We start from the raw sequence: 22,401 nt of genomic DNA on the forward strand, positions 1-22,401 counted from the left end.
AAGCAACCCCATCATAGTCGCATAATCTTTTAAATGATGCAACAGTTTCCCCCCCGGCTCTCCCTCAAGCACTACACAGTTTGTAAAATCATGCACTTGTTTTACCTCTAGTACACAGATGCTAGCTCTTAGAGCACTGGGGTGAAAGATGCTGGAGGAAATGGTTCCCTTTCCAGAGAACGGTTCCAGATTTGTTTTATATACCATTCTTCCATAGCCATCCACTCATTTCTCTCCATGACACGTGCGACTTAATTACTCTTTCTGTGCTTAATCAAACTTAATGTTGAAAACATTTCTCTTTTTGCCAAGTATATGTAAATGGGTTTAGGTTTCCCATATGTGTTTAAGTTGCCTTAAGCAGATGTCCATCTCCATTGTGGCATTTTCTACTAAAATTGAAATTGAGTTAAGTAGTTGTTTTGATAGATCTTTGTTTTGACATTAAGGTGGTTCAAATACATTCTAACTCTCTGAAATAAAAACATTATGTTTCGGTCCTATGACTTTTCCTCACATGTCGACACACAATCACTTGGTTTTCCAGGAAAACCATGTATATGTGGAATCGTCATTGAGTTCGACTCCAGCCAATGCTGCCATGAGCAACAGGAGTAGGCACCACAGTAAACAGGTCTGGATGAATGACTTTTTCCTGTAATGGTTATTATTTGCACCCCGCAATTCACAAGTGTTTAGATAGAAACGTTTACGGTCATATAAATAGTTGAATCATGCTTTCAACATAACCATTAGTACCACCAGTATTAGTGTGTGGGTATATGTATGTTGTGTGTTTGTGTGTGTGTGTGTGTGTGTGTGTGTGTGTTATTTTACAGTACTTTTGAAAGCTGTTTGATCTGATGATTATATCATATCTATGATCATAGAATTATGGTGATTGATTGTTTTGCCCGGGATCTTACATCTGGCTGGGGCCGAGCCTTCATCTTCATCTTCATCTCATGCCTTTCTTTAGCATCCCAGGAACCCAGGAATGTCCAAATAAAAACATCTTTACGAGACAGATGTGATGTAGCAGCGAGCCGAACCACCCATGCATCTCACACAGCATCATTAAATATATCTTATCCATATGATATCTTTGTGGGGAATATGTTTGTCATATATCAGCATTGTAGAATAAAATCCCCGTTGATCACGACAGCACTGCTTGGGTGCTGCTCTCTGGGTCACAGAAAGGCTTTCAAATGATTGGCTTCAGCAGTTGTTTCCCTTTCGTGGGCCGGGTACCGGTGGCATGACAGAGCAGAAACAACCCACTCCAAATTGTTCATGATTAAGCCAGAGACATACAATTTTGAAACTCCAAAAATTAGGTTTGAGGGAGAAGGACAACTGGGGAATGACAGTGGGGGGGGGGGGGGGGATGATGGGGGGGGGGGGGGAGATGGTGGGGAGCGAGCAAGGCAGATCTAATCTATTATAAACAGTCTTTGATCACGACGCAAAAACACTCAGTGCAAGCCTATGAGACCTCTGCACGCAATTCCACCATTTAAAACACATGCCATCTTTATTGATTCCGGATTCTGTCTCCCAGAAAGTAACGAAACTGTTAACAACTCGTATAGAGCCCGAATTGGAGATGCATGTTGCGCAAACAAGAAAAAAAGTGTCAGTTTCCCTGAATAACAACAGTGCTTAAGCCCCAGGATCAGAGATAGCGCCTGTAGTCCTCTACAGGAAGAAACATTTGAAGGAGAGATAAACTAACCAAGAACGGCTCGAAGCACCTAATATATACATCCGAGTTCACTTCACAGGTTGCCATGGCCAACCAGGACTCTCTGGAGACTCAGGGATGAAGTCGTTTATCAGTTGTTTAAAGACCTAATATAAAATAATGTAAATTCTCCTCAACCCCGTCATAAAAAAAGGAGCTTGAAGATTTAGTTGACCACATAATTGGGGTAAAAAGAGGAGATAAAAGCAGACACGCTGGCTTTCAACGTGGAAAACATTAGCAGCTAATAAAAGCTTGAAAGGGGCTAAATTAGGTTGTTGAATGGCCTGATGCCTTGCCTTGTGGCAAACTCTCCGTCTGAATACGAATCAGCGTAAAATGACCAGAAATCAATGCCATCTGATGCCCCAAGGCCCAATCAGAGTGCAAAGTGTGTGTTGTCAACATTGGCTTCCTTCTGTCCCAAGGTGCCGGATTAGCTCACTACATAGGGAACATGCACACACACACACACACACATTAGTACATGCACACACACACACATATGCACAGACACACACATGCGCACACACACACGTCACGTGCATGCACACACACACACATGCATACGCACCCACACACACACATAAGTAAGCAGTGTTCAGTGAGAGGGAAAGATGTTCAGAGTCTAATGAACAGGAAGACACACACGAACATACATCAAGGGACACCTGGTGCATACATACTTGACACGCAGGCATGAAAACTGAGCTGCTAACTACATAATCACACATAGACACACGCACACACACGCACACACAGACACGGCCGGCATACCCTGCAGTTGTACCTGGAACACACTCATCACTGATTTGGCACGGCCAGCTCAAGAGTTGAAAGTGCCATGTAAGGACTGGCACAAACACACATGGTCAAATAAACACACACACACACACACAAACCCACACACACACACACACACACACACACACAAACTTTCATATACAGAGGCAGGCAACAATGTGTGGAGACACACACATGTATGCACAGACACATACACACTCAAGTAAACCGACACACATACACAAACATACATTACATACAAAGACACACACACACACACACACACACTCACAAACTCATGCACCTACATATGCACATGCTACTGTACAGAGAGAGTGAAATTTGAGGACACAACATATGGACACCAAACAAACACACACATACAGTACACACACATATGCACGCTCAGACACACGCACATCTGCCGCACTCATGATGAAGATAAATAAATGTATGTGGTGTACAGCTCTAGCATGATTGTTAGAACACAGCACATGTTAGTACCTCCAGGATTTTGAGATTTGTTTTAGTGATGTTTTTGCAATTTTTTACAGATTTTGTTCTGATGATTTCTCAACATTTCTGAGAACTGTTGCAAATGATGTTCCTCTTTAAACCCCTTACAAGAAAAAGTGGTAAAAGATCAAAATCAGACAGATTATATATTTCTATTTAAATATTTGAACATAATAGCATTTCAATATCTGTTTGTTTTTGTGCATACTTATGTCTTCATTACATGCAATGGAGACAAGAACTCATTTTAGATGTGCCATCAGATTTCACAAATTTCTGACAACTTTCACAACCATACTTATATGGCCATTTCATCCATACTAGAATGCTATTGAAATAAGATGAAATAAAATGTCATGCATTATTTTTACGTCCTATTCTAATTTCTATTATTTAGTGAAAAAAGCATGATTTTCCAATATTTGTTGACCATTCCTGACCTTACTTTGCTGATATTCTACTCAAATTACCCCTCTATAGGCCTTTGACTGAATCATAGGGCTTAGAAATGGGCTTTTATTTTGAAATGCCATCTCCGTGCAAGAGAAATGGCTGAATAAACAGTTGGACGCAACAATATGACTTAAGTTTAATATCATGTTCGAACACTATTTACAATTTTACAACTGAATACGAGACAGATTAACATAATGTGTAAGTAGTTTATTTACATTTTAATGAGATATCAGTTATAGATCCAGCCATGTTGAGAACATCAAGCGAATGTGTAATACCAAGCTAACTTCACCACAATCGTCAATCCATCACACATCCAATCCACACAATGACTGGGACATGTGGCAGTGGTTGAGACAAACTGTGCATAACCTTATACCACCATCAGGAGACCAGCAAAAGCAAAAATATAAGTTGCTAACATCAAGGCTTATTTTCTACGTAATTTATGCAGTAAATGAGAAAATGTGTTTTGCGAAAAACTTGGTGAACTGTGATTTTCCGTTGAATTCACAAATGGCGGAATCGAGAAAAACCCGGAGGAACTGACTGCACCCCACATGTGTCGCACTCTTAAGGCCAAAGTATACTTCTACAACTCCGTTACTCCGTGGTCACGCATTTGTCTTGACGGACTCTTTTTCATTTATGGTTCTCCGACAGTTGTGGGTGTTGTAAAACATAAAAAAAAAAAAGATTTCAGCTTTACTTTTTTGTGCTTTAGTTACAGACAAATAGACACTGTGCAATGTAAAAAAAACACTGTTGTAACTGAAAAATACATCTGAGGGGATTTGCGAGGTGATCTGAGCCAGCTATCTAATGTCGGCATTCTACTACCCACAAGGTAAACAGCGATGTATTGACGGATTAACGGATAATTACAAAATTTGGGAGGTGCATGTCAGGCCATGGGGAGGTGGTCGGAGAGGGTTTGCAACGTCGGAGAGGGCTCTCTGTGTCTCCAAAAATGGACGACCATAAATCTGCCTTTAGTTTTCCCCTTGGACGTACAGCAAACCTTCCCTTGGTCCTCTCCCCAGGCTTCTAGCTGCTTCGATCCCCTCGTTAATGAACTGGTCCCTAGCTTGTGTTTGTGTGTTTGTGTCAGTTACCCCATCATATGCCCCTGTCACGCAAATTGCCACGAGATCAAAACCCATCATCAGACAGAAAAAAAAAAGAACTACACGCCAGGACCCCGACTTGATCCGCAGACAAAAATGTGTCACTTCACAGCCCTGCTCACACGTCTTTAATAGCCCTGTGGTGGATTGATCTAATTAATAAAAGCTGCCCAGGCTAGTAGCACACCCTGCTCACACACTTCACCCCCTCTGCCTCCCTCACCCCACAGCCTTAATGGGGTGGAGACGGTTTTAATTAGCCAATCCGACTGGGCTAGTTCAAATGCACGCTTTGGTAAGGGGGCACAGACAGGCGGGGGTGGGGGGGTTGACTTTCTCTTAGATGTGTGGTGTGCGATAGAGCTCAGAGATGTGGAGGGAAAGGGACAGAGTGTTTGATGTGTGTGTGTGTGTGTGTGTGTGTGTGTGTGTGTGTGTGTGTGTGTGAGAGTGTGTGTGTCTGTGTCTGTATGAGCACCAAGCCTTTGGTGCAGTGTGTGTGCCTGGTCTCTGCAGCGGTGTTTGTGTGTTTGCTGGAGGGCCCATGCGTTTTCAGCTCCCTGGTACACTTCAGTGTGTGTGTGTGTGTGTGTGTGTGTGTGTGTGTGTGGTGCCTACCGGCGAGATGCTTGCCCATGTCCTCCAGCTCCTTGGCAAAGAGGGACTCGTGCAGCTGCAGACTGCGCTGGCTCAGTGGACTTCCACCCCGACTGGCCTTCACATCCGACACCCAGACCGGGTGGCGCTACGGAGAGTGTAAGACAGCGGGAGAGAGAGGGAGGAGAGAGAGAGTGATAGACAGATGGATAGCAAGAGAAAGAAAAAGCAAGACAGAGTGAGAGAAAGAGAGCAACATGGAAATTGAGGAGGATAAAGAAAGAATGAGTGCAGCAAAAGAAGAAGGGAACATAAAAGAGGGGAACAAAATTGAGAGAGAAAGAGAAAGGGGGAAATGTGGAGACAGGGAGATGCCCACGAGAAAGAGAGAGAGAGAGAGAGAGAGAGAGAGAGAGAGGGAGGGAAAGGAAGAGAGTGAACATAACAGAGTCTCATTAGAAAAAGAAAGTATTAAATTACATGTTTATATACAGACAGATATACAATTTTCAAGTTATTGCAAAAATTCTCAGGGCCGTATCTGTCCTAATGAGGGGTGATTGTTATTTTTATGAGCCTTAGAAAAACATTAGGGACCGCAGCAACCTCAAGATGAAAGTCAGTTATGGCAACCAGGACTTCACTTTGTTCGTGATCATCGTGCTACACTGTCAGTAGTGGTTTGAGGAGGTTTTAAAATAACAATCAATAAATATACGGGGGATCGGAGTTAAAGGCTTGGCACGGCGCCTGCCTGCAGTGATATTACTATTGCGTTTCATGAACTATAAATTCTCCCGATTTGGATACAGTTTCATACTTCATACTAACCTCAATAAAGCAAAATTATAAACGAAAAATGAAAAACGGAGAAAGTTGACACGAAAAAGCCGAAGCCTAAAAGCAACTCACTCTCCTCAGATGGCGAACTTGGATGCCTATTAGACTGCATAAGCACATTTACTCATGCCAGCTGAAGTGCATGAACCCTTTTCCTGGCAAAAAAGGTGCACCGGCATGCTGGTGCTATCTAACACACTCATCAATGATACATGCGTCCCCGCTTCACATAACATGTCCTTCGGAGGTCTGTATATAATTATTAAAAGAACAGTGACTTTCTTATATAAGTATACTATATTTGTGATGTGCACTGTTACATAGGTTAAGGTGAGGACTGCAATGTACTTCAGTTAGTTTTATTTATTACTTACACCTGCACAATGAGTATCAGCTTACCAGATCATCAGGCCCCGTCTGGACTTGAGAGGTGACGTGAGGTGATTCAGTGGGCCATGTCCGTAACATGTATGATCCCACTTTATATTAAGTGTCCTTAACATGTTACGGACATGGCCCACTGAATCACCTCACGTCACCTCTCAAGTCCAGACGGGGCCTGATGATCTGGTAAGCTGATACTCATTGTGCAGGTGCAATATGAAAACTGTCATGTGTGCGGCAACATATGCTGTGCTGGAGTCAGTGCCAAGCTGTAGCTCTCATGAGCCACTGGCTTGACCCTTGCCAGCGCGTTACGTCATGCAAAACGTTTAGCACAGATTGACAGAGTGACTTCACAAAACCAGCAAGCGGCAGGGCATCAGGCAAGCCTGTGTGGAGAGACAAACAAGGCCTAACTACATGCACACACGCATCTGGGAGGTAGGGGGTGGGGGTGGCCAGACTGCAATGGCCCGGTCCCAGGGGTGTGGAGTGCAGCATGATTTGGAGGGCCCTGGAGTGCACGCTGCGTCTGAGTTCCACTGCACTGTGCTTATTACTTAACAAGCGCCTCTTTGTGGTGGTGCAACCACAGCCAATCTGTAATTACCCTTCTGCAAAAGGAGCCCAGTGGGGGAATCATTACAAGAGATGTTTTTGGTGGCAGGCCCATCCCCATGACCTCACCACTGTGTGTGTGTCCCCCTCACACCCCATGCCCCCCCCCCCCCCCCCCACCCCCCTCCTCCACCCCTGTAGGTGACGCAGGCCTGGCCAACAGTGGTTCTCTGAGTTGATGACTCGTTTGTTCGCCCTGCCCTAAGCAGCATATTGCCGGCCTCAGGCCTAAGGTTTACGAGCTGTAATGAACAACACGACCGCAACAGACCCCACCAAAGACTTATCAACCGCAAACAAAGATTCACGATATGCCAACTGGCTGTGCAGCTATCTACATGTACCATGCAGAGTTGGCTAGAGCTCTACCTCTACTGATAAGTGTTTCATTGGCCTCTCATAGAGCTCTTTCTGCAGTGTCCTATGGAGTTTTAGAACAGACATCTCTGGTACATTTATACCCTCGTGCATTTGGCAGCCCAGTCTCTACTGGTAGCACTTCATAAGAGTTGTTTCTACACAGTTTCCTGTGATTCCTGAATTTCCATGTGGCTAAACAGAACCTTTAACTCCCCCCACCCACCCACCCTCTTGCTGATGCAGAGAGGAGAGTCTACATTTGGGAGGTCAGCAAAATGAGCCTAGGGTGGGTGAGAAGGAATAAGACCATGTTACGCCGCTCTCTGTCTCATTTCCAGCAAAGATGGCCACCTGGTGCACTGAAAAACAGCCACGCTGTTTTTGGCCCCTCCACGCTTGGACTGAGTTCTCAGGGTAATTCAAACAGGGCCTGCTGGAAGAACTGCACAATGCGGAGAGAGATCATTGGGGAGTTTTTTGTGGGGGGGGGAGGTCGAATGAGAGAGTGAGACTGCTAAATCTCTGGCGTTTACTCATGGCTAATGATGCACTGGAAAGGAACAAATTACTTAGGGATGATTTCATGGGTTCGAGGGAAGCGATATAGCCCGCTGTCTGTACAAATCAACGTGAAGCCTATGGAGTTTGTTTTCTGCAAATCTAGCTTTTCATAACCAAACCTGGTGCAGGAGTTCCCATTGGGTGTTTGAAAGTTTCGGGTTTACAAAACGGGTGCATCTGGCTGTATTTTCCTGGCTGTGGGAACATCTTGAGAAAAACAGCAATTTCAACATCCTTCACTACGCAGCACGATAGCGGTTTAGCAGGACAATTGTCTTTATTGATTATTATCCATGCATGCAAGTGGAAAAAACCCATATGGTTTAAACCTGTTTGTGACAAGTTAAGAAAATTGCTCAAGTGCAATGGCTGAAGATGTGGATTCCAGTGGGCTTTTGTTAAGAAACTGCCTGCGAACGTAGAGAGACAAACAAACGTTTCAGCCTGGCCAGCAGAAACCGAGCAATCCACCCCATAAAAAGTTGTGGATGCACACCAGGCCACCAATCCAGCGGCACCATCACTAAAACACCAGGGCTACGCTGAATAAAAGTACTTGTGGTGAAGATGCTTCTGTCCAACTCACAAACATGGATCTAATTTCTGCTCCCAAATCAAATCCATGTTAAGGGCTCGATGTGGGACCAGTTGCGCCACCGTCCACATCAGACGCCTCGTACGTGCGGGTGGTTGGAAGCGGTCAGCATGTGTGCCCGTGTGGTTACTCACAACCAGTGCTCCCATCTCCACACTCACGGCAAGCATACCGCTGTCCACCAAATCCTGTGTAAGTGGCCTAAGAGGCAGTTTTGGTGTTTTTTTATTGCCGGAATTAAACTCGCAGCGGAAAACCCAGCTGGCTTTAGCGAAACATCGGTCAGACTCTCTCGCGACAGACCCTAACCAGCCACCATAGTTGATCAAACGTGCTCAAGACAAGCTGTCTTCAAACGCTCCCTGCGCCCAGGAACCAGCAGGGGTCAAGTAGTGAACGCTTAAATCTTATGACAGGAGAGAGGTATATGAGCAACGTGGTGAGGTTCAAGCCTTTGTATCTGACCTGGAGGTAAGACTGAGCTGGGGCCGAGGGGGTTCGGGCTGGGGTGGGGTGGCTTGGGGGGTTGACTCGTAAAGGCAGATGTAAAGGTGTCACATCTGTTCTCAGTGGGCCACTTTTCTACAGTCTGAATAATGGGCCCCAGGCCTAGCACAGAGCTGTGCCCTGCATGCAGAGTTCTGGCCTGGCCTGGCCTGTCCACACGCACCCACAGGGAGCTGAGGGAGGCTGGGACAGAGGCTACAGGGCCCACCCTCGTGCAAAAGAAGCAAAAACATCAGCGACCACAGCGCCTAATCCCACAATCCCTGGCAGTAAAAAACAGTTAAAAGGATCCGAGCTGTTTACTCTCAGGGTATGGGCCCACTGGATAGAAGAGAGAGAGAGTGTGTGTGTGTGTGTGTGTGTGTGTGTGTGTGTGTGTGTGTGTGTGTGTGTGTGTGTGTGTGTGTGTGTGTGTGGAGGGGGTTCAATATGAATTTCTTTACCACCCACCCCCCACCCCGCCCGACCTCATTCTCAAACCCTTTATTCAACTTGTCTGGAAACAAAAATGACTGATTTACTGTCATTTCATGACAGCAACTATACATCTGTTCCATGTCCCAGATTGTTTTCCACCATTTTTTCCCCCTCTTCTAATCATAGAGTTCAGCAAAAATTGTTTTTTGAAGATCTGAAGACATTGTAATGTTTTTTTTTTCTCCATTCCGACGGGACACACAAGGTGAAGGTACGTCTAGGTCCACCCATCTCATGCCGCTCTCCTTGTGCTTCTTCTCCTGAGTTAACCAGGGAGGAACAAATTGTATTTGATAAATAAAAGCTAAAAATGTCACTCATTGTACAGCACACAGTAGCACTTAGCGGCGGCATTTCCTCCCTACTCCTCTCTCTGCATCAGCATCTCCCTCCTCAGGTTCCGGCAGGCAAGGCCAGCCGCAGAAGGAAATGAAGTCTAACACGTTGCTTAATTAAATCCGCTTGCCTTGGCTCTGCACCCTCGCTCACCTAATGTTTGCCTGTGGCCACCGCGTCACTTAGCAACGCCGACAGCAAACAGGATATTGACAATAACACAACTGCAGTCCTTGTCCTTCCCCCTGAGTGCTGGAGAAAGAGGAGGCCTATGACATACTGTCTGCACCTGTATTGTACAGAAAGTGGTAAACAATGCTAGCGTCTGTGGTTAACTAACAACTACTACAGATAAGAGATCAAAACAGTCATTCGTCACGGGGAATGGAAACAGTGTGTAAGGATATGGACATGTGGGTTGCTTTAGGAAGCGCAGCACGAAAGAAATAAAGAGGTGAATGGCTAAGCTAAATCCCTGGGAGATATTGAAGTTGAAAAGGCCAAATGTGTCACCAAAACATAATGTTCTGAGGTCTCTCTCTCTCTCTCTCTCTCTCTCTCTCCATCTCTCTCTCTCTCTCTCTCTCTCTCTATCTTGCTCTAACGTTCTACTGTCAGAATGGCAAATCAATAGCACATTCATATTCTTGTTGACACAGTCAGCAGGCCTTATATCTATTTCCAGCTTAGGTGGTGGGGGGGGGGGATTCTTTCTGAAGTACAAAGGGACTTAACATTTTAGAGTGAAAGCACAGACTGCTGAAAAAAACAACCTCACATTCATGAGCAATCAATTACCAACAAACAGATTTTAACAAAGAATTAGTAGCTATTTTTAGCCGAGTCGGCTGAACCACAAGAGAACGACTTCCAGTGCTTGTTTTTGGGGTCCATTGAAGGTGAGTAATTTGCGTTTGTTTGTCTGAAAGTTTCACGACAACTGAACAGACGTCTTCTAAAACTAAATCAAGCATCATTTATGATTCCTCATTTCCACGCTACATGCTAAGTTCCTTTTAGGTGCCAGGCCGTGCTAACGAGGAATGTGGTTAGGGCCTTAGCACGCACACTGGTTAGGTCATGGCTGCCTCAGTGGCAAGCCTCAGTCCAAGGGTAGTGGGGATGTAATAGCAGACGCCGCTAGGCCCTTCTAGACAAACCACGGAGACATACACTGCAGTCAATCCCTGCACTTCACTAAGGTAGAGCATAGGAGTCAAAGAGTTCATTTTGGGAGGCCATGCGAAGGAGGAGAGCACTTTCATGGCAAGTAAAGGGGAGAGGGTACAGTGAGGAGAACCCTCACAAGCAAGCTCTAGAAAGAAAAGTCAAGAGAGACAGACTGTTCAGTCTGTCTCGAGTAAAAGTCTATAGTGTGGCTGCGGGTGTTTGTTAATAATGCCCAGACACGAGTGGCCTTATAACTGTATATTCCCACTGAGCCACTTTCCCCACCACCCATACGTAAACAAACCCTCCAGACTCTACTGTAATATACACATTGTCCTGCTCGCACGGAGCAGAGCGCTTATTGTATTCGTGTAATAAAAAATGAATTATTTTCCTCTCGCTGGCTTTATTGAAGTAACACCCAGGCAGGGGCTCAGGAGGTTTAATTAAAAAGTATCACTTGAGACCTGCGATGGAAATTGAGCAGAAATTCTTCTGAAATTACACAGTCCAATGCATCGAAAGTGTATCTGGCTTTATGAGGCAATTATCACCTACAGTGACGGGCTCGGCCAGACGACTGTGCACTTAATGATTAGCCATTAACAGTTTTTAACTTTCCAAGCCAGTTTTATTACTGAATGAAGGAGAGTCTATATCCTTGAGGGTCATCAATTTTCAAGGACATATTAATATCGGTATAAAAATCCTGTTGCTTTTATATCTACCCTCTCTATTAGTTTTCCTGTTGAAAATATTTTCTCAATGCGGAATTTGGGCCTACTAAAACGATGATCCATTATTTTATAATGCGAGGCTTTATGGTTACCACTGTCATTACGCGTTGGGAAGGCGAAGGCAAACGCCCATAGGAAAACAGTGCGAATGAGTTCAGCTATTGTCCCAAGCTGTGACTCAGCCTTATAGAGGCATTACGTTTTGTTTTCCGTAACATCCAGAGGGACGGATCCGACGCCCCCTGAAGGACCAGTTAAACTAATAAGCCATTAGGAAGACAAATTACATTTGCCTTTCAAACAGTGCCCAAAATGAGCAATTAAACAGCAAACAAGCACGTTAAGCTTTGCACAACACAGCAGTAGGTGATCTGAGACCTTCACACTTGCATGTCCATGTGGAATGCATTAGCCCCTGCTCTTAACTTGCCTGGCAGCATTTAACCTGTAGACGTCTCCTTTCTTTTCTTTTCTTTTCTTGTCCCGTCTTTTTTTCAGCCTCGCTGAGAAACTGCTCAAACCTGTGCCAGTGTCAAGAGGAGCTTTGCGCGAGCGTGAAATGAGATCTCGGAGCACAAGGAGAGAGACAAGGCCTACAGAGAGGTTTTACTGGATGGCGCTGTTTATTCTCTGACTCTGTGTGTGTGTGTGTGTGTGTGTGTGTGTGTGTGTGTGTGTGAGTGTGTGAGTGTGTGTGTGTGTGTTTGTGTATGTGTGTGTGTGTGTGTGTGTGTGTGTGTGTGTGTGTGTGGGATGGGGTACATGTGTGTATGTGTAGGCGTACATTGTGCATATGTGCACGCGTCTATGCTGTGTTAATGCATGTGTTTCTAGTGGGTGAGTGCGGGTGGCGCACATATGTGTGTGTATGCAGAGTTAGTGTGTGCGTGTGTAGCATGCGCATCATTTATGTGTTGGTGGGTGCACATGTGTGTCTGTGGAAACATACATGGTGTGTGTGTTTGTCTTGAGTGTGTGTGGGAGCATACATGGTATGTGTGTGTGTGTGTGTGTGTGTGTGTGTGTCTCGAGTGTGTGTTTGTCTTGAGTGTGTGTGGGAGCATACATGGTATGTGTGTGTGTGTGTGTGCCTCGAGTGTGTGTGTCTCGAGAGTGTGTCGGTGCAGCCGTGGCTGTGTCGCGTCGCGTTGAAGCAGACGGGTTGAGGCTGCTGCTGCACGCTGCCAGCAAGTCTGGAGCCACACGCCATCTGGCACACATGCAGACGTCTCTCTCTCTCTCTCTCTCTCTCTCTCACACACACACACAGACACTCGCTCTTTCTCTCTCGCTCCCTCCCAATGCCTTAGAACCTTTCACCTAAAAGCCACCATATTAAAAAAAATAAAACAAACGGCCCGCTCCAACACTTCCCTGGAATAATTAAAGCCTGGCACTGGCGTCTATGGTGATAGAAACATAAGCAGTACATGAATGGCATGTGAAGGCATATGCCGCTCCGGGGCCCCTACAATAAGGGCCCCATCATAACAAATCACATCAGCGCACACACTGACGCTATTTAGGAATGTTAATCTTTCAATGGCCACACAAATAGAGAGATTCCAGGGTCCCATGATTGCTAGGTTCTTTGGTCATGAAGGAGTCGGTAATTGAGAGGAGGGATTTATAATTACATGTATTGCTTTTCACTGGGCTTGGCGTTCTTCTTTGTTCGATAATGTAAGCTACTCCACAGGCTGACAGGCAAAGAGAAGGAGAGGAAAATAACGAGTGTCCCAAGCTTGAGACACGGCTCTTCTCGAAGACCGACGTAAGTGGTGTTGATTCACACCTTGACAGCACGCACACAAAAGGAGGCGTGGACGGAGGACATGTTAATTAATCAAGTAGGGCGATACGAAATAAGTTTCGGCGGGGACGGCGATCGCTTACCGCTCCGGTCACCTGAGACGGGTTCTCGCGTTCCACTTCACCTCCAGTCACCGGCTCCGCCGTCGGCAGTGGACCTGTTCCAGACCCAACAAAACATACACAGCGCCTGTTTTGTTTCCCACCACGCACCCAAACACATCTCACACCATCCCTCTGTTCTCCATCAACCCCTCCTGCCCCCCACCCCACCCTCCCCCCAATAAAAGCCCAGGCATCAGATGACTCTTTCTCATGGATGATTGACGCACACAGTAAACAAATCGCTGTGGTGTCTATCCCCTTTCTAGAGAAGCCCATAATGTATCCTATTGTGCTCGTTTCGGAAAGTGATGAAGAGGTGAATCATGGGGCCCTGTGTTCCCCTGTATTAAATGAATGGGATATGGGGACAGGTAAGGGACAGGTAAGGGGCAATGGGGATGCGGACCACCAAAGGCTACTCACAGGAAAGCTCGGGCACGGCTTGCTCAGGGACACGTGCGTTGAGTTTCTCCTCCGCTCCGGAGTTGGTCAAACTGTCCCCTTGAAGCCTGCACAGATCCAGTATGGATGCCACACAAAGAAGAGTCACTCTTAGAATAACAGCCAGGTCCTTGAATACTGTAGTGCTATATTTCACCCCGACTTGACTTCTAGATAAAAACAATGTTATCATATTCTCCCATGCTAAGGAGGAGGAGGGGGGGGAAAAGATGAAAAATGGTATCGCTTCGACATCGCAATGATCCTCCCAAATTCTTGGCCAAACTGGGAACGTGGAGACAGTATGTCTCTATTCATAAAAGGTGAAGAGACAAAAGATGAGCGGTTTGTTTGCCTTATCTGCTGCGAGGGGACACAGGGATATGGGTCGAGAGGAATGTGAAGCAGGAACATAGGGGAGAGCCAAGTGCCGGGACAAACAGACACGCAGATATTCATTATCATCAGACTCCATCCCCTATAAACCGCACTGTCCTATCTCCGCTGCAATTTAGAGGCCCAGGGCCCTTGCCTGCACTGCATGATGTCCTGGCCTGTGAACACACGGAAGGTCTAAATGTTACACCAGATGAGCCACTCTGAAGGTTATTCTAACTGTCAGCGCTTCGCTCGTCAAAGGAGCACAAATGATCCTCTTTGGCTGTCTTGCTTTTAGCCAACCATCTGATGTTTAAGTGGCCATTTCTCTGAAATATGTGCGTGCACACAAGAATTTACTCTCGGATGCGGATGGAAACCGTGTCCTCAGGAAATCCTCGTCTTACTCCTCAATTTGTCCAATTTGAGCTATATTTTTTATAAAAAAGCTTGCAATAACAGACCTCCTTTCGCCTCAGATCCATTTGTTCTGCAGTTGCATGTCTTTTTTTTGTGTACGCAATCAAAGCGAAGGGAATGACGGGGAAAAAAGAGAAATGAAAACATCCCTCCGCTTTCATGGCGCGGCCAAACGCTTTTACGATCAGTGCGGCCAGGGCTTTCCCCCGCTGCCGCGCTCTTTCACCTCCGTGACAATCCTAAAACGGAGCGAGCTGCTTTGAAAACTCTTTCATGCCCCTGCCTGTGTGTGTGTATTTGTGTGTGTGTGCGTGTGCGCCTGTGTGCGCGTGTGTGCGTGTGTGTGTGTGTGTGTGTGTGTGGACATGTGTGCGAGCATGAGTGTGTGTTTTTATAAAAAAGCCACTGAGAGAGACCAGACCAAGCTTGCTTTGAACACCCAGCCTCGACAACTACGCCACCCAGACATGAGCTTTACCCTAAAACATTCTTTATAGAACGAACCCTATTAATGAAATTATCTGGGCTCAAACTATGTGTGAGGGGCCCGTCTGACTGATACCCCTGAGACATGGAGCCGCTCGGCTTCGATGCTGTTCTGTATCCGGGACGGGATCTGGTTCATACTGAAGATGTCTGTTGGAGCGCAGGAAGAGGCCATGCAGAGCTGAAACTGTAGCCTCTGCAAAAGGGATCATCGGGAGTCTATAAAGGCCGTGGGGATGAGCGCACCAAACCACAGCCACGGCTCAGCAGAGACGACAGGCCACAGCAGGGCAGAGAAGAGGAGAAGAGTGGAGAGGAGAGGAGAGGCGAGGAGAGGACAGGCACTCTGCTTCGCACTTGAAAGAAGCCGAGAAGCGGTCGGCAGGAAACAAGGGATTTCCTGCTTGCCACAGCCTGTTAAAAAGCCCCACACAGGCAGCTTGTGGGCAGTGACTCTTAGCCACACTGTGAGGCACCAGACACCAACCTGCCAGCTCACATCACCAGGCCACCTACCACAGCTCTACACACTCTACTGACCACCTCCCACACTAACCTCATCATTCATCTTCACCATTCAACTCCTCTGACCACCTCCCACAGTAACCTCATCATTCAACTTTGCTCTATGGGTAAAAAAATATTTAAAAAAATGGGATGCAACTTCCTGCTACTAATTAGTGCCTGAACTAATTTCAGACACTGATACTTTCTGGTTTCTAGATCAAGTTGTAGAATTCATGACACTATGAGTCATTTTGGAAGAAAAGTATCCCCGACAAATTAGCCCTGGCTTTGTTGTGTTGGCCTGTGAGTAAAACTACCTCAGCGTTCCATCAACACATGACTTCTTCTCTGGCTGAGTGTGTGGTCGCCTACTGACCACCATGCCTCCACAGAGGCTTCCTGGTCTTGTTGAAAGCGTGTGTGTCTGGTCTGGGGAGTTTGGTCATGGTGGTGAGCAGATGGCCGGCTGGTGATGACAGCCCGCCACAAAGAGCATCCGACCTCAGCTCCACTAAAGAGGCTTTTCCTGCTGCCCACAGAGCTGAGGTTGGGGGGGTGGGGGGGGGGAGGGGGTGGAGGGAAGGGAATGCTACCCCTGTCCACCAAGTATCCACACGCCCAGAGAGTTGGGATAGAAAGGACAGGTGGGGTGAAGACAGGGCCCTGATCTGGCTCTGATCTGGCTCTGATCTGGCTCTGATCTGGCTCTGATCTGGCCTTGATCTGGCTCTGATCTGGCTCTGATCTGGCCTTAATCTGGCCCTGATCTGGCTCTGATCTAGCTCTGATCTGGCTCAAACTGGCTCTTTGCTTTCTCTCTCCTTGTTTTTGCTCTCTCTCTCACCTACTGTTCTTGTTTTCTTCACACACACTTGCTAACCTGTCTCTAAAGGGCTGTCCACAATGTTAACAACAATAATTGACAACTATAATTCTAACTACATGTTCTAATGTGATCCCTTTCAAATTTGATGGAATGATGGCCTGTCATTTTTCTTTATTGTTCACGAAATCGCTCTGACGCCCAACCATACCGTTCTCCATGCCATTATTGTTACAGTGTGTGGTGTGGATGTTGCCATTGTCATCATGAACTAGAGCGAAATGTATCACTATAGCATTTACAGGTATTGTTATAGTTATGGTTGGCACACAACTCAAAAAAATCTTCACCCTAAACTCCCAGCTCATGACCGACTGTCTTTAAAGGGCCACGCTGCACAAACGGCCCACCTCCTCCTCCACCTCATCCTCCTCCTCCTCCACCACCTCCTCCTTCTCCCCCGTCTCCCTTCATGTAAACTGGCCTTGGACGTGTCCAAGTGTGATGTGAGAACCCCTGCAATGAAGACATCACTTCTACAGTGGGCTGGCCTTGTTAAAGAGAGCCATCCATTTCAGGTCATCACTTCACACAAACATTTTAGCCAGTAAAAAAAAAAAAAGACAGACAGAAAGAAAGAAAGATGGAGAGAGATGTCGTTGTTATGCAGTGGAATGGTGAGGGGAATTGGCTGAGGCATGCTCAAAGGAGGTGAAACAGCAGATGTCTGACGTTTCACTGCACAGCAGATTGGGATCCAACTCACAGCCCCCTCTCAGACACACAGAAACACACACACACACACACATATATACAGAGACACAGACCGACAGACACACACACGGACATGATAAGCCTGTGCTATTAAACACAAACCAACTAAGCTTGAACATGAAAGTCTATCAACACTCTAGGGGCAGAAAGCAACTGCATTCACACACACACACACACACACACACACACACACACACACACACACACACACACACACACCATGGGCATGAATGGAGAGGGCATTGCGACTCTGATAAGTACCCATGAATGAAAAACAAACGCAGCGGGGGAGGCCAGGAGGGGCGAGGGTGGAGAACGAACAAAAGCCAAACCCCAAACACGCAGAGGGATGGAGGCAGGCGCGCAACTGCTATCTGAGCTCACAGAGATACTGTTTATCAGGGCACGGCATCATGGGCCGCGCAGGGCGGGTGTATCGCCGACAACGCCGTGAAATCTGACCACAACACGGAGGCGCTAGCAACTAAACAGGAAACGGACACGCTTCAAGAGATATCACAGAGAGAGAGAGAGAGATAGCAGAGAGAGAGAGAGAGAGAGAGAGAGAGAGAAGGAGGGAGAGAGAGAGGTAGAGGCCTCTTTAGGTTTTTTTTTCTTTCTCTTCTTCATGTCTTGTGAAAACAAGCAAATTTGGAATGCACTTAAGATATCAGGTCATAAGCTTTCTTCTTCTTTTCACCCTCCATCCAGCAGTGTGGTGTCTGCTGATAACCAATGCCAGAGAGAGAGACAGAGACAGACAGAGAGAGAGAGAGAGTGCCCTCCCTCACCCCAGACACACTGCACACATATAGCCTTTTGTTCACACCTTTTTGGAGGGTGACTCATGCTGGCTGGCTGGCTGGCTGAGTGAGAGATGAGAGTGAGTGAGTGAGTGAGTGAGTGAGAGAGAGAAGGAGAGAGTGCGAGACTGAGTGGGTGCAGACACCGGACCTCATTCTAATTATATCCCTGACCGTTGAGGACGTGGTGTGAAGCCCTGTGTCATGATTAAATATGTCGATTGGTACCAGTCGGGCCAGAAGTTCAACCTCTGGAGTTAAAAGTCCAACCATGTTTGTGCTGCTGCTTGTCACTGAGTGATATAGCGGACTTCACTCCCTGAGATATAACTATATATAATTCTGATTGGTGCCGCTAAATAGGACAAAATAGGACTGAATAGGACTGCTGAATAAAACAAGTTTTAGATAACCAAGAACTGGCATTTCGGAAAAAAAAACACAAGTTGAATTGCTAAAAGGGGAGGTGGGGGTGGGGCCTAGGGTAAATATTTACCTTGCACACCTGGAGCAGATGTTGAGGGTGACTTTGGCCTGCGGCTCGGGACAGTAGGAGCTGCGGCCTTGGCTGAACTTGCTGCCAGATGGAGCCAGACCTGTGACCCCCTCCATACGCAGATCATCCAGGTCCTCTGGAGCAGAAAGAGAGAGAGAGAGAGAGAGAGAGAGAGAGAGAGAGAGAGGGAGAGGGAGGGAGGGAAAGGGAGAGCGAGAGAGAGAGAGAGGGAGAGAGAGAGAGGGAGAGAGAGAGAGGGAGGGAGGGAGAGAGAGGGAGGGAAAGGGAGAATGAGAGAGAGAGAGAGAGGGAGGGAGGGAGGGAGAGAGAAAGAAAAGAGGTAGGGAGATGACACCGAGAGAGAATAGGTGAAAAGAGAAACGTAAAGTGAGAAAGTAGGGAGAAGGAGAGATATTAAGAGGATAGAGAAAGTTAGAGGAAGGAAAGAGTGAAAGAGAGAGAGTAAAAGGAGAGAGGATAAAAAAGGAGGTGAAATAGAGGAGATATAGCAAGGGTTGAGGGATAAAGAACAAAAAGGAGGAGAGATGGATGAGTGGATGTAGAAAAAAGAGAGTAAACAGAATGGGCAAGGAGAGAGGGAGAGCAAAGTATTTGCAGTGCAGAGAAAAGGAGGAGAGAGAGAGAGAAAGAGAGAGAAAGAAAGAGAGGATCAGAAAGACGACAGGTCATTAATCAAAGTAGCTGCCTCGTCAAAGTCAACACTGCATCCATCTTAAGTGCTCTCAGCTGTCCTGTGCAACAGTAGACCTGAGAATCAGTGCACAAACACACACACAATTTGTCTCTCACAAACACACATACGCAAGCACACACAGTAATCTCTCTCTCTCTCTCTTTTTCTCTTTCTCTCACACACACACACACACACACACACACACACACACACACACACACACACACACACACACACACACACACACACACACACACACACACACACACACACACTCACACTCACAGATAAACAGATAACCATTAGAGAAGAGGTGTTCCCCATTACTCTATTACTGTGGAAAAGAAGACTGGGGATTGAGGGCCACAAAATGATGTGCACACACCAAGGAAAGCCTCTGAAAGAGAATGAGAGACAGAGAGAGTGAAACAAACATGAAATGTATGTGAAAGACAGAAAGAGAGAGAGAGAGAGAAAAAGACAGAAAATGAGAGAGGCGGAACCAGACAGAGAAAGTGAATTGGAGAGGAGGGAGGGAGAGAGACAGAGAAACCCACACACACAGGATGAAAGACAGCTAGAAAGATAAAAAAAAGAAACAACGAATGCAAGAGAGAGAGAGCGAGAGAGAGCGAGAGAGAGAGAGAGAGAGCACTGCTGAACTCTCCCAGCCTCTGACAGACTAAAGAGCTCCATATGCACGCAACATGGCAGTGTCATCCGCGCTCGCTTCAGCACAAACAGGTGCAGAAGGGCCTGCTCTGGGCTTGGCAGCCATTACACACTCCCTGGATCAGAGGAGCTCTGCACGGCTCGCCTCAGCTCTGCTTCACTTTCAAATACAGCTGTTGCTGTGGAGGCTGAGACAGAACACACACACACGACACACAAGACACATAAAACTCACGCACACACACACACACACACATACACACACACACAGACGACACACAGACACACAGACACACAGACACATGCAAGCGCACACACACAGGACACACACACGCACACACACAAAATATATACTTGGGCAGTTCCACACGCAACAGGGCTCCTGCTTTAGAAAACAACCTTGGGCCCTTCTCCAGTGCTCAGGGGATTATATGATCAGGTATCAGCAGTGTATTTAGTTGTCAGTTTTGGAGCGATGTATCATTGTGACCTCCTTGACAAAAGTGTGTGTTCATGTCCATGTGTGTGCGTGCGGGTTTGTGAATAAGCGTGCAAGTTTTTGTGTGAGTATGCGTGTGCTCAGTGTGCTCATAACAAGCTGAAATGATACCATTTTTCTCACAGGGCCCAGGCCAGCGCTGGGATGAGGCGGGGAGAGGAGAGGAGGGGAGGGGAGGGGAGGGGAGAGGAGAGGTAGAGGAGGGGAATGAACGAGACACACATGTCCACAGTCATGCTTTTCTCACCAGGGAGAATGTGCTCAGGTAGATCTGATGTCACCCCGGATCGCAGCTGACTCGGCAACAAGCCCAGCACACAGTGGGCCCACATCTGGTCCATTTCCACTACAGACCCACATCAGAATGAGCTGGCGTCAAAGACTGAAGTAATGTTCAATGCAACAGGCAGCAATGGATAGCCCATAAAGCCATGCATTGTGTGGGGGGGGTGAGGGTGGGGGGCTGTCAATCCTGACCATATACGGAACCAAGTACCTATGGGGTAAGCTTCTAAAATAAAATTAAAAAAGAGGACTTAACAGCATTTACTTTTTCTTGATCCTGCAAAGCAAAGCCTCAGAGTCAGTGGAAGGTGTTTGAGTGATTGCTGTTCTTTTCCCTTGCTTTGCCAGTGCTGTCATGCTCTTGTAAGCATTTCAAAAATGTGAGAACCAGGGCAAATCCTAGCGTGGCTTCATTTTCGGCTCGTAATTCTCGCCGTAGCCCGTGGCCACAGGGGAGAGTTAGGTGATACCCTCTCCGATACTTTTCATGCTGGGGTTGCGTTACAGCGTCCGACCGTGTCGAGGGAGGGGGGAACGGGGCTCGCACCTTGAAACACGAGAGACCGTGACTAATCGCGCGGATTAGGACGCAGACACTCGCGCACGGAGGAAACTTTCACTCGGAGGTCCGCACGACATCCCAGAACCCTCTCTGTGTAGATCAGCTCTGAGGAAGCTCTTTTTGTTTCTCTTTTGAATGGGGGGAGGGGTGCGTGAGAAATGGTGTGTCAGCCACAATTACAGATGTCCAGAGGGGGAGATTCCATAGCGTACAGAAAACGAGGACGCGAACACAACTAACACACCTGGCCGAGGCTGCTGTCTCACGCCATCCCATCAGGCCTTGCGGTTGTGCGTCTCTGCAGTTTGAGGTCTCTGGAGAGGCTGACTAGAGCTGATTTATGTCCACCTGAGACCAGGGCTTGCAGAGCTTCAGACCTCCTGACCTCTGAAGAGTTCAAGGGGGAGACCTTCATCATGCAACAATGTGGGTCTGCAACCTGTAAAGGGTGCAGAGGCCCTAAAGACTCTCTAAGCAGAGGAAGAGAAGCTATAAGTGTATGTGTTTGTGTTTGTGAATGTGTTTGTGTGTGTGTGTGTGTGTGTGTGTGTATGTGTGCGTGTGTGTGTGTGTGTGTGTGTGTGTGTGTGTATGTGTGTGTGTTTGTTTTTCTCTGTGTGCATGTGTGTGTGTGTGTCTGTATATGTGTGTTTTTTGTATTACTCTGTGTATGTGTGAGTGTGTTTGTGTGTGTCTGTATTGCTGTGTGTCTGTGTGTGTGTGTGTGTGTGTGTGTGTGTGTGTGAGTGCGTGGGTTTGTATCTCTGTTTGTGTGTGTGTGTGGGTGTGTGTGTGAGAGTGCGTGGGTTTGTATCTGTGTTTGTGTGTGTGAG

At 46.8% G+C, this 22,401-nt stretch overlaps 1 protein-coding gene across 1 annotated transcript in view; it reads right to left on the bottom strand.

The window, feature by feature from the left end:
• Nucleotides 1-22,401, bottom strand: part of cUnh8orf34 (chromosome Un C8orf34 homolog) — an 80,664-nt gene that overhangs the window by 10,454 nt on the left and 47,809 nt on the right. The window contains exons 8-11 of the mRNA XM_080855328.1: nt 18,857-18,992; nt 14,152-14,237; nt 13,708-13,781; nt 5,248-5,374 (exon numbers count right to left, since the gene is read on the bottom strand). Of these exons, the coding sequence (XP_080711454.1) occupies nt 5,248-5,374; nt 13,708-13,781; nt 14,152-14,237; nt 18,857-18,992 (423 nt within the window). The remainder of the gene's footprint in view (nt 1-5,247; nt 5,375-13,707; nt 13,782-14,151; nt 14,238-18,856; nt 18,993-22,401) is intronic.

This window comes from Sprattus sprattus, assembly GCF_963457725.1.
Source record: "Sprattus sprattus genome assembly, chromosome: 17".
Lineage (NCBI taxonomy): Eukaryota > Metazoa > Chordata > Actinopteri > Clupeiformes > Clupeidae > Sprattus > Sprattus sprattus.